Source organism: Carcharhinus amblyrhynchos, chromosome 11, assembly GCF_965287045.1.
Source record: "Carcharhinus amblyrhynchos chromosome 11, sCarAmb.v2.hapA, whole genome shotgun sequence".
NCBI classification, from domain to species: domain Eukaryota; kingdom Metazoa; phylum Chordata; class Chondrichthyes; order Carcharhiniformes; family Carcharhinidae; genus Carcharhinus; species Carcharhinus amblyrhynchos.
This window is the reverse complement of record NC_137334.1, coordinates 1,942,083-1,955,267: the sequence shown is the minus strand read 5'-3', so window position 1 is coordinate 1,955,267 and position 13,185 is coordinate 1,942,083. Positions and strand designations below refer to the sequence as shown.

The 13,185-nt window shown below is 42.8% G+C and overlaps 1 protein-coding gene across 6 annotated transcripts in view; it reads left to right on the top strand.

Annotated features, from left to right (window-relative positions):
• unc80 (unc-80 homolog (C. elegans)) overlaps positions 1 to 13,185 on the top strand; it is a 262,012-nt gene that overhangs the window by 95,011 nt on the left and 153,816 nt on the right. For all 6 annotated transcript variants that reach the window (XM_080198381.1, XM_080198378.1, XM_080198379.1 and 3 more), the window contains 4 exons: positions 2,189 to 2,401; positions 6,964 to 7,099; positions 11,982 to 12,115; positions 12,571 to 12,736. In XM_080198381.1, the coding sequence (XP_080054507.1) occupies positions 2,189 to 2,401; positions 6,964 to 7,099; positions 11,982 to 12,115; positions 12,571 to 12,736 (649 nt within the window). The remainder of the gene's footprint in view (positions 1 to 2,188; positions 2,402 to 6,963; positions 7,100 to 11,981; positions 12,116 to 12,570; positions 12,737 to 13,185) is intronic.

Sequence of the window (13,185 nt, the reverse complement as noted above, 5' to 3'; positions counted from 1 at the left end):
ACCTGATGGAAGTATTTCCAGCTCAGGGAAGAAGTTGGGTTTTCAACCATCTTTAAAAATGCACTTGGGCAGATGTAAATATCAGGGTGAATGAAATAGGCATTTCCCATAGACTTTGTAACACTCACCCCATGATTAGTAGGACATGCCTGTGGGGTTGGGACTCGAGCCTTTTTCCAACCCTTTTCCTATCTGGGAAAATTATTTGAGTTCATTTATCTGCCGAAAATTCAGATTCGCAAAAACTATGTTCTGGTTATGCCTGACCCCATTCCCTCTCCAGGAGGACATGAAAATTTGGCTTGGTGTCTTTTTGTGATAAATTATCCATTATACAAACTTACATATTCAACTTCATATGAAAATGTGGAACTATGAATTAACTGGATTTTATTAGACTTGTAGGTAATTCTTTCATCTTTCTTACTGAGTAATTGATCTCATTTGACTTTGCATTTGTGGAGTTAAGATCAAGTGTGCAGTGCTGAGGTTAGGTAAGATTAGAAATAGCGAGATAATTGGTAAAGGCAAGAAGTTACAAGATATGGAATGAGGAGACAGTTAAAACAAATGGAGGGGGGGTTGGGATTAGAAAGAGGCAGGAGGAGGCACTAAGGGAGTGGATCATGTAAAAAGAGATGAGATGAAGAATTGTTACTAGAAAAATATCCGCAGGTTTACTAATATTGCTTTGAGATAATATGCTAATAACTACATCGAATGGTTTTAAGAGGGAGAAAGACCTATTTCTAATTTAAAAAAAGGAATGGGGTTTTGGGGAAGAGGTGAGGAAATGGATTTGAGACCAAGGAGAGACTGGCCATGAACTGATTAAATGGCAGAGCAGGCTCGAAGGGCCGTATTAGCTACTTCAGTTCCTAATTCCTATGTTCTTATGTACATAGCCCGGCAGTAAATCGTGTGAACAAAAAGCATTGTTCCGAGGCACTGTCAGTTCAGCTAGGAGCAAGTGGTGAGAAGCAACTGTAGTTGCGCTCTCCTGTTCACAATCGCTGTTGAATCGTTGTAATAAATCTGTCTGCTCAGCAATGCTGTACTAAATCTTCAAATATTCCAGATATACATTAAGATTACTAATCCTGTGTGAGATTGGTATTAAGCAAACAGAAATATAACAACAGGGATGCTGCCTGAGAAAGAAGGACATTCTTAAATGCAGGTGTAAAGAAATTGACTGAGCTAAACAGTCCTTCTCCCAATCACTCAAAATGAAGGGGGGAAATAAGAACATAAGAATGTAGGAACTAGGAGCAGGAGTAGGCCTTCTGGCCCCTCGAGCCTGCTCCGCCATTCAATAAGATCATGGCTGATCTTTTTGTGGACTCAGCTCCTCATACCTGCCCGCTCACCATAACCCTTAATTCCTTTACTGTTCCATGTTTACTTACCCCGGTTTTATACACTGATCTAATCTGTCTACATTTCTTTGCAACTTCCTGCTTTGGTATCATTTGCAGTTCCTTCTGAAACTGGGAACTAGATGGTTGAATCACCAACATTTTGATGTTTAGCACACTGGAATACATACCTTTAACTATAAGTTGAAGAGAAACTTATATCAGATGAAATAGGGTTCAAATTTGATTGCCATTTAAGAGTGACATTTTAAAAGTGTCCAAACTGCTAGCAGTAATATTTTTATTATAACTTTCATAAAGTGGAAATCCTTCAGTTACTCATTTGTTGGGTAACGTTCCTGGAGTTTTAGAGGAGCTGAGAAGATCATGGTGCCAGTCCTAGCTTTGAGTTGCAAAATGATTTGGTGTATGGCAGCTTCATTCTTTAATGTGGGAATTATTAATGGCCTGGAAGGGAAATCTGGTTGTATTAAAATCCCTGCTCAAATCAGTTACGCTCAAATCAGTTTGATGTATCACATATCCTTACAAAGTGTTTAATTAATATGGACAGGTTTCACAATAATTGATAGAACTGAGATGTAGACTTCTCGAACCCTCTATAAATACTTGTGGAAAGATAGTAAGTGAAGCATATTTTAAAAACATAATTGGTTTGCCCATTGCACACAGGACATTGCAAGCAATGAATAAACACATCTTTTTACATCTGCTTAGCGTTTCAGTTAAAGAGTAGAACGTATTTTATTCATTACTTTGAATTGCTCATCTCTTTGAACATTTTTTTTAACTGCTTTTTTTCAACCTAGGAAGCACCAGTGGTAGCAAGGGCAGCACTATTCCTGGAATGTGCTCGGTTTGTACATCGATGCAACCGTGGAAACTGGCCAGAATGGATGAAGGGGCATCATGTTAATATTGCTAAGAAAGGTTTGTCACGAGGAAGATCACCTGTGGCTGGAAATAAGCGTAATCAGAAATTACAGTGGAAGGCAGCAAAACTCTTCTGTCAATGGGGTGAGGTAAGGAAGGCATCTTTGGCAATTGGCAAATTATATCTGAAAGAAAAAGAAACATTCAGGACTAATCAATGTATGTCTGTATTATTCATAATGTAATTACAAAATATTGGCCAGGTCACAACTAGAATATTGCACCAGGGAGGATGTGAATGTCATTGAGAGAGTGCAGGGGATACTTACCAGAATGGTTCCAGAAATGAGGTATATGTTGAATAACGTGCAGAATTTTAGGTTCTTGTCTGTTACAATGACATAATATACTTCAAGAATGTACAATGCAAATCTACCAGAAAATTACTAGAGAAGGAGAGATTTTGAGCTACAAAATAACTTGCATTCTCTCAAACTGCGAAGCTTGATGGTGGAGTCTAATGGAGAAAGCCAAAATGATGGGAGATAAACTAGGCAAGTATAGATTATTTCCTTTAATAGATAAGTTGAAGATATAAAGCCTTACCTCAAAGTAAACATCAGGACAGAGATGGGAAAGCATTATAACACAGAAGGAATACTATTTGAAGGCTATGCTGGCTGCCTATGAGAAATCCATTCCCGTTCTAGCTCCTTAGCCTGCAAGTTTATTTTCCTCGGGTTCCTATCCAATTACCTTTTGGATCATCTCCATTTTCACCATTCTCATAGGAACTAGTAGCAGAAGGAGGCAAATTCAGCTCTTAGAGTGTGCTCCGCTAGGCACCTACCTCCTCACTAACTGGAGCACCTGAGTCAGACTTCTGTGGAACATGTCTGTTTTGTGCCGATTCTGGGTGGGTAAAGGGGCAAGTGTCAGTAAGGTTTGGTGTGTGGGCACAGTGCTGATCGTGGCCATTTTTGGGTCTTGGCAAAGGATGATCTGGCACGGAGGTGGGTGCAGATCGCGTTACTCGCCTCAAAAAGGTTGACAAAGAAGTTGATAAAGGAGGGTAGGAGAAGCTATGAGGCTGGGCTAGCACTTAATATAAAAAAGGATAGCAAGAGTTTTTATAAATATATAAAAAGGAAGAGGCTGGCTAGGGTGAACGTTGGTCCTTTAGAGGATGAGAAAGGGGAGCTAGTGGTAGGGGATGGGGATATGGCTAAGGTCTTGAATAACTTTTTTGTTTCTGTCTTCACGGAGGAGGACGTGAATAATTTGCCGGGTGTTAGCGATGGAAAGGTGGTAGGAATGGAGGGTCTTAATGACATTACTGTTACTAGAGAGGTGGTGCTCGACAGACTGGAGGGGCTGATTGTGGACAAGTCCCCAGGACCGGATGGAATGCATCCGAGGGTTCTGAAAGAAATGGCGGAGGTTATAGTGGATGCCTTGGTGGTTATTTTCCAGACGTCGCTGGATTCCGGGGAAGTGCCGGAAGATTGGAAAACGGCTAATGTTACGCCGTTGTTTAAGAAGGGTGCCAGGCAAAAGGCAGGGAATTATAGGCCGGTTAGTTTAACGTCTGTGGTAGGTAAAATGTTAGAATCCGTCATTAAGGAGGAAATTGCGAGGCATCTTGAAGGGAATTGCTTGATAGGGCGGACGCAACACGGTTTCATTAAAGGGAAGTCGTGTCTGACAAATTTACTGGAGTTCTATGAGGATGTGTCTAGGGCAGTGGATAGAGGAGAGCCGGTGGATGTGGTCTTTCTGGATTTTCAGAAGGCGTTTGACAAGGTACCTCGCAAGAGGTTATTGCAGAAGGTCAGGGGACATGGAGTTGGGGGTAGGGTGTTAGCGTGGATAGAGGATTGGTTGTCAAATAGGAGGCAGAGAGTGGGGGTCAATGGGTGCTATTCGGATTGGCGGTTGGTGACTAGTGGGGTGCCCCAGGGGTCGGTGCTGGGGCCTCAGCTATTTACCATTTATATAGATGATCTGGAGGAGGGAACCGAGTGCAGGGTGTCGAAATTTGCTGATGACACCAAGATTGGGGGAAAGGCAAATTGTGCGGAGGGTGTGGAGAGTCTGCAGAAGGATCTAGATAGGCTGGGCGAATGGGCCAGGAAATGGCAAATGGAATTTAATGTTGGCAAGTGTGAGGTGGTCCACTTTGGTAGGAAGAATGGTAGGAAGGACTATTACTTACGTGGCGAAAAACTGCAGCAGGCGACGGTGCAGAGGGACCTCGGGGTCCTTGTGCATGAGTCGCAAAAACCCAGCTTGCAGGTGCAGCAGGTGGTCAGGAAGGCGAATGGGATGCTGGCCTTCATAGCGAGGGGGATTGAATATAAAAGTAGGGAGGTCTTGCTGCAGCTGTATAGGGCATTGGTGAGGCCGCAGCTGGAGTACTGTGTGCAGTTTTGGGCGCCGCACCTGCGCAAGGATATTTTGGCCCTGGAGGGAGTGCAGAGGAGGTTTACTAGGCTGATACCGGAGTTGAGGGGATTGAGCTATGAGGAGAGGCTGAATAAACTGGGCTTGTACTCGTTAGAGTTTAGAAGAATGAGGGGAGATCTCATTGAGACGTATAAGATGATGAATGGGATGGATAGGATAGAGGTGGAGAGACTCTTCCCGCTCAAAAAAGACAGTAGGACTAGGGGGCACAGCCTCAAGATAAAGGGGAGGCGGTTTAGAACGGAGTTGAGGAGGAACTTCTTCACTCAAAGGGTGGTGAATCTCTGGAATTCTCTGCCCGTTGAAGTGGTGGAGGCTGCCTCGCTAAATATTTTTAAGAAGCGGGTTGATGGGTTCTTGATAAGAGAGGGGATTAAGGGTTATGGGGAGAGGGCGGGGAAGTGGAACTGAGCCACGACAGATCAGCCATGATCTTATTGAATGGCGGGGCAGGCTCAAAGGGCTAGATGGCCTACTCCTGCTCCTATTTCTTATGTTCTTATGTTCTTAAAACCAAGTTTTTTGCAACGCGGTGGTAAAATTGGGCCCACTGTTCCAGATTAATATTAGTTTGGGACAATGATTATGCCCTTCAAGACCAACCCTTTAGGAGACCAGGTTACATTACATCCCACAACTTGACTGCAAGCAGCTGGTAATTTTCTTGCCATTTTACAGATCTTCTTCAGGTAAACATAAATCTAGAAATGGTTCACTATCCAGAATTAATCTCATCAAATGTGGAAGAATGTGCCTGATGATCCTGTGATAACAATAATACACTATCTGTATATAAGCTCATCTTATGTTCTGCAATTTATGCTTTTGAATGAAACAATTTCCCTTTCAACAACAACTTGCATTTATATGTGCTTTCAACGGAACAGTATATCTCAAGACATTTCCCCGGAGCGTTATAAAGCAAAACTTGACATCAAACCACAAAAAAGTAGATATTAGGGCAGATGATTTAGGATTGTGACAGCTGAAGGCAGAACTATCATCAGTGGAACAATTAAAATTGGGATGCGAAATACACCAAAATTGGAGAAACGCTGATAGCTTGGAGTGTTGTGGGACTGGAGGAGATTACAGGGATAAGGAGAGGCAAGGCTGTAGAGGGATTTGAACAAGAATGAGAACTTTAAAATTGCGCTGTTGCTTAATTCGGAGACAATGTAGGTCATGTAGCACAGGAGTGATGGGTGAATAGTAATTGTTAGAAATTGCAAGATGACCACAAAAAAAATGCAAAAGCAAGAATCCTTGTCTTGTACCGACTTCCCTTTCCCTCAACTCAGTCAATCAAACGCAACATCGTAGCATTTAACGTAATTGACGTGTATACAATTTCAATCCACTGATTGAAATCATATTAAAAGATGAATTTCTAATTCATGGCATAAATTGCCTTCAGTAATTTCCAGAGGGGGGCCCTTGTGCAAACTTTGGATATAAATGAAACCCCTCAAACTGAAATATCATTCTGCGCACTATTGAAGATGCCTCTTAAATCATTTTGTTCTCAGTGGTACCACTAGCATGGCCTGTACCAACCAAGGCAATCCACACTAGCTAGAAACAGAGATCTCCAAATGTTATGATGTGTAATGTACATTTTATGGTGACTCGACTTCCTCCTTCATGTTTCTTTGTCTTGATGGCCTTGCTTGGCCTTTTTCTTAATACTACATCATTTGCTATATTCCTATAAATGAGAAGGACAAATGTGATGACAGACTGCAGTTGTTCTGTTGAGGCTTTAGAAATGAATGTGAAGTTGTAGTGAAACACCCTACTCGAGCTAAAGCCATGTCTGAGAGAGCAGCAACTGCTACATCAGCTCATTAATTAACAGATTAAAATGACTAATTAGTCGATTAAAATGAATCATTGAAGATTAGGAAATACATCCCCATAATCTGAGTCTGCAGACTCTGTTTCTCAAACCTGAGTCATGTCCCATTTCAGTCTCCATTGTTTCAACCATTTCTTCCTCCTTCCACTCAGCATCTCCCAGGTATCTTTGTGGATAATGTTGTGCGTGAGCCTGCAGAGAGGGAGGGAGAGTGAAAGAGTGTGTGTATATTTGTAATGAAGATTCACCCATGTTCATAGTGTGATTGTGTATCAAACTACTCAAATTAATATTAACATTTTTTAAAGGTTTACTGTACACATTTTTTTAATCTATCTGCAAATACCTAGTTTGCTGTCTGAAGCTATGATACTGGATTTCTGACAGGCTATTGGGAACAGACTGAATGAGTTGTGTCACACAGAGAGTGAGAGCCCAGCAAACATACTGAGCTTCATTTATGATGATGAGACAAAAAGACGATTGCGGAAAGAAGATGAAGAAGAAGATTTCCTTGATGACAGTATGTCTAAGTTATTTCATTTTAACTAAAGCAAAAAGATGTAGATGCTGCAAATCTGAAATAAAAACAAAATGCTGGAAGTGCTTGGCTGGTCAGGGGACAGCTTTGGATGTGGAAACATTTTAATGTTTCAAATTGATGGCCTGTCATCAGAACTGGAAAGAGTTAGAGAAATAACAGAGGTTGGGAGGGAAAGAAGAAGGGAAGGGCCATTCTATGATGGAAAGCAGGAAAGGTTGAATGCCAACATAAATATTGGGGCAGCACAGTGCATGGTGGCACAGTAGTTAGCACTGCTACCTCACAGCACCAGGGACCTGGGTTCGATTCCCCCCTTGAGTGACTGTGTGGAGTTTGCACGTTCTCCCCATGCCTGCGAGGGTTTCCTCTGGGTGCTCCGGTTTCCTCCCGCCGATTAAGTGGATTAGCCATGCTAAATCGCCCCTTCCTGTCCAAAGATGTGTAGATTAGATGGATCAGTGGGGTAAATACATGGGGTTATGGGGATAGTGCCTGGGTAAGATGCTCTGTCGGACATTTGGTGTAACCTCGCTGGGCCAAATGGCCTCCTTCTGCACTGTAGAGATTCTATGAAATGATGATGTAAAGTGGTCAAATTAGTGCTCTGAGTCCAGAGGGTGTAAAATGCCTAATTCCAAATCAGATGTTGATCCTCTAGTCTGATCATCTGTCATTTGAATTTTCCACTCTGATCTCTCAGTTCTCATTTTCCAAGGCTGTTCTAGGGAAGCTTAGTGTAAACTCAATTACCTGAGTTACCGTGTGTACGTGTGCCTTACGGCTCTTCATCAGCTACAAAGCGTGGACAGCATTCCTGCACGAACAGCCGTGTTGTCCTGAGTAGTATCATGAAGTGGACCATTGGAGTGGAATAAAGCCACAGCCTGGACTGCTCGGGGCGGGGGGGGGCGGGGGAGAGAGGGAGGGGGGGAGAGGGAGGGGGGAGGGGGAGGGGAGGGGGGGGGAGGGGGGGGGGAGGGGGGGGAGGGGGAGGGGGAGGGGGGGGAGGGGGGGGAGGGGGGGAGGGGGAGGGGGGAGGGGGGAGGGGGGGGGAGGGGGGGAGGGGAGGGGGGGGGTCCCTTCAGTACTTGCTGGGGCATTTCTCCCGATTTTTGGTGATCTGCTGCATCCTTCACAATCTGGTAATCATAATGGTGCAGCCTTTGCCATCCAAGGTTTCAGCAACCACCTTAGGAGAAGGAGAAAGAAATGGAAGATGAGAGGAGGCATTATCTCTCTGGTGAGGTTGCCCATGAGCGCTGTTTCCCATGAAAAACACATTTCCACATCTTACCACCCCTTTGCAGCTGTCAAAATCCTGAAATGAAAGGAACCATAGAGTGACTATTCTGTTAACACAGATATTCAGATATTCACCTTAGTGCATCCGCGCAGTGTCTGTTTTGTGGATGCCTTTGCTTAGCTTAGAGTTTCTACACAATTCACATTCAATAGGAGGAACCCAAGGTAGCAGCTGATGTTCCCTGGGGGAGATTGCTAATGACCTTGCAGGGCACCCTTAAGCAGCTCTCAACATGGGCAGCAACAGTCTGGCTGGCTTGTCAATTAGCTACAGTAAGGTGGATTAGCATTAGTTGAAACATGAATGCTGTCATCCAGAGAGAGGAAAGCAAAGTCCTGCACCATCACCACTCTTCCAGTGCAGATCCTCAACCATCCCAGCGATCTGCTGGAGTACAGAATACTGACTGCTCTGAGACCCTGTATGAGCCTTTGAGGACAAGTACCTATGACCATGATGGCATTGGCCTGAACCCGTATGGCACCATGTATGGCAATAAGCAAAGATCTCTTAATCTTAATTCTGAATTTCCACTGCAGCACTCAACTTTGCAAGGCTTCTGCCAGCGTTGAAATGGATATTGAGACATCAGACATTGGAAGATGGTTGGGTCCTCAAGTATCATAACAAACAGGAGGAGGAATAGACTCTTTCAGTCTACTCTGCAATTCAGTGCAATTTTGACTGTTTTTCGACCCCAATTCCACCTCCCTGCTCTATCCCCATATCCTTTAATCTATTTTAGTACCCAGGACCTTACAGTGATGGCCACCAATCCTACACTGGAAAGGATGGGCTCCAAGCTGGAGTAGAACTGCTCCATACACTTGGGTAGTAGAAAGAGGTTTTCTGGAAGCTTGTCAATGCAACAAACATTTCTGTGTGCACACCCATTAACCGTTTCCCATGCAGGCCTCATACCAGTCCTCTGATGCACAGCACATTTGAAACCTTGCCTGCCAGGGAGCTGGCATCACGATGCTATCCAATCAAGTGATGGTATTTCTTCCTCAGCTCATTTTCTGGGCCTTCAGGCACCGCTGGCAGACCCTGTATCTGGGTGTTAATGGGTAACTGAAAACACAAGGGAAGGGTTGCTGTGAAGGAAGAGGGGCTAATTAAAAGGTACATGGTCATACCCGTTTGTAGCTTGTGCTTCATGTTAGATTATGGGATGAAGGTGAAGTTGGGGTTACAGAAGATAAATAAGAAGATACTGTATGTTATCCTGGGTGGCACCGGCTGTGCCACTTGCCACAGCCTCACTGGCCACACCAATACTGCTGAGCATCATATCCTCTGGGAGGAGGTTCAGGGCACGTCCACTGTCAGTTCAGTGTTTCCTTAAGCTATGGGCCACTTTGTACTGAAAGTGAGGGGAAAGAGTGTTAGTGGGTGTGTTCCAACATATTTTGGTACGGCTACATAGCTGAAAAGTTACAAATATGTGAAATGTGGGTGTGAGGATTGCAGCAATGGTAGATGCGTGAATGTAAGATAGATTGCACAAATGTTAGGTCCTGTTTGTTAGAAGTTATTGATGGGTAAAGGGTGGGGGTATGATACATTGAGCAGTGTATGAGGCTGATAGTGTAAATACTGGAATATAAAGATACATTCACAGACCCTGAACTGGCAAGTTGGACATCTGACTCCAGGTGATTTGTGCTGTAATAAAACTGCACTTTTAAAAATTATATCAGCCAAATGTCTCACGAGACCAATATATGTTTCTAAACAAAGAAATGCATTGAGAAAAAAAGTAATCCTTCTGGACTTTTTTTCTCTTGGTACACTTATAGTTTATCTTCAAGGTTTTTACGAGATGTGCAACTAATGTAGAAGCCAACAGAAGTTGAATTAATTCAGGAAATCTGAACAAAAAGAATTGTTTTCAAAGGTGAAAATTAACTATCTTCAAAAATTTGTATTTCAGCCATTAAGCTGTACTTTAAATAAACAAATCCCTGAGCAGTACAAGTTTCACGTGTAATTTTAACTTTCCAGAATAGACCAGTGCTCTAAGGATTCATCCAAGTGGGGAACCAGAGAATTACTTTCTCAGGAAGGGTGGCAGGGCTATCCAGCTTTTGGTGGGATCAGATTTCAAGTAAAAGTAAACTGAATGAAAACTGGGCATGTCCTTTGTTAAGTGTCCCTCTATTTGTCTGCCAATTTCTTGGGTTCTTATTGAATACCAGTGTAGATATTACATTTGATTTGATTATAGCGGGGATGTGACAGTGTGTCTGTGACAGCAAACAACATTTTAAATGTCTGGAATTCACTACCACAGAAAGTAGTTGAGGCCAAAATGTTATCTGATTTCAGGAAGACATTTATATATAGCTCATGGGGCTGAAGGGATCAAGGGATGTGGGAGGAAGCCGGGATCAGTGTATCAAATTTGCTGATTGGCTATGATCAAAATGAATGGTGGGGAAGGTTCAAAGGGCGGAATGGCCTCCTCCTGTTTCTATGTAGCGATCAGCAGCAAATAAAAGACAGCACAAATGAGTCAGATTTGCTAAACGTATTGTCTTCTAATTTGAATACTTTTCATTTGGCTAAGGTGTTCTGAGAGTGCTCGTTGATCCTTGAGTTATTTTAGCTGATATATTTACATTGCCATAAACTGAGTTTGTGGTTATGGATGTAGCAGTGAATTCACGAGCACTGGTTATTTGGAGAATGAAGCAATGGGTGGTTTTGTGCTGGTTTTAGGAAGAAGATGTAATGATGCATTTATGTGGGCTAATTATTAGGGAAAGGCTATTTTGGGGTTGAGGGATTGCAGTTAAGAACATCAGAACTAGGAGCAGGAGTCGGCCCCTCGAGCCTGCTCCGTCATTCAATAAGATCGTGGCTGATCTTTTCATGGACTCAGCTCCACTTACCCGCCCGCTCAACATGACCCTTAATTCCTTTACTGTTCAAAAATTTATCTATCCTTGCCTTAAAAACATTCAATGAGGGAGCCTCAACTGTTTCACTGGGCAGAGAATTCCACAGATTCACTGCACTTGATCCCCAACTCCAAATCATCTATGTAAATTGTAAACAATTGTGGTCCCAACACTGATCCCTGAGGCACACCACTCACCACTGATTGCGAATGAGAAAAACACCCATTTACTGCCCCCCCTGCTTTCTCCATGCTAACACATTATACAGTTGCTTGGATAGACTGGCAAAACTTCAGTTTTTCATCTTAGAATAGTGAAGGCTAATTGGGGATTTAATGATGGTGTTTAGATGGAGTGAGTTTAAAAAAAAAGCTGTTTTGAATTCCTAACAGACCAACAAGTAGAGAGAGTACTTGGGTGATTGGCAAAGAAACCAAATACAACATGAGGGTAAAGTTTGTACTATGAGTGGTTAGGATTTGGAATTAAATGTTTGCTAGGGAGGTGGAAACAGATCCAATGGCAGCCATCTGTGTTGTATTATACCGTAATTCTGGGATAATTAAACCCCAACCACCAGCCCCCCCCTACCAATCATCTTTATTCTAAACCAATATGTTTTGATCTCTCATCATTTCAATGTTTTTGACAGATACTGTGAATCCTACCAAGTGTGGCTGTCCATTTGCATTAAAGATGGCAGCGTGCCAACTTCTTCTGGAGATAACAACGTTTCTCCGGGAGACATTTCCCTGCTTATCTCGACCACGCGCTGAGCCTCTTGTTGTGAGTATTATCAATGACTGCTTCCTTTCAGCAAACCGCCATGTCAGAGAAAATATTACCCAAAATGTACTATAAATACTCAGAAGGGCCAAAAACGTAGGCCAGTTGTGTCGATTTTTATCTAAATTGCAACATATATACACATTCAAAAACCATGAGAACTTCCTACTCCCATTTTAACTGTGAGTTTTAAAAGTAATGCTTGATACTTTAGAACCATAGAAAATTATAGCTCAGAAACAGGCCTTTTGGCCCTTCTTGTCGGTGCTGAACCATTTTTTGCCTAGTCCCACTGACCCGCACTTGAACCATATCCCTCCACACCCCTCTCATCCATGAACCTGTCCAAGATTTTCTTAAATGTTAAAAGTGACCCCACATTTACCCCTTTATCTGGCAGCTCATTCCACACTCCCACCTCTCTGGTCTGAATAATATCTTCTTCTTTACAACAGGATTTGGAAAGCTGTCGACTCCACCTGGATCCTGAACTTGATCGGCACAGATATGAACGGAAAATCAGCTTTGCAGGAATTATTGACGATGAACAAGATTCAAAGGATTCTTTACACAGCAGCAGCCATACTCTCAAATCAGATACAGCCTGCGAAGAGAAAAAAGGTTTGGAAGGATTTTGAGATAACGTTTTACTATAATTTGTTTATAAAGTTATTTTTTAATAAATAACCACTGTAACTTGAATATAGGCAGAGGTATGATGGATGATCAGTACCCATTGTAATTACTTTTCCTTTGCGTCCAGAGCAGTAGAACTATTTACCTTAAAATGGACAGGATGATGTTGGACTTTTAGACCCTTGAGACAACTGTTTGGTCATTATCCTTCTCCTCATTTGGATGAAAGCTATGAAGAAGGCAATGTTGCTGCTGCCTGCTTCCACGCTTTTGTGTCTGTGGGAAAACTAACTCAGAGACATGGTTGAATCTCACCCTACCATGTTCACTTTACATCCCCAAGCAAGGGATTCATTGTGAGGCCCTTGGACTGATCTCCCAGTCATTGCATCTCCAGATCCTCCCTTGCAGCAGCAGCACAACCTTAAGGATCA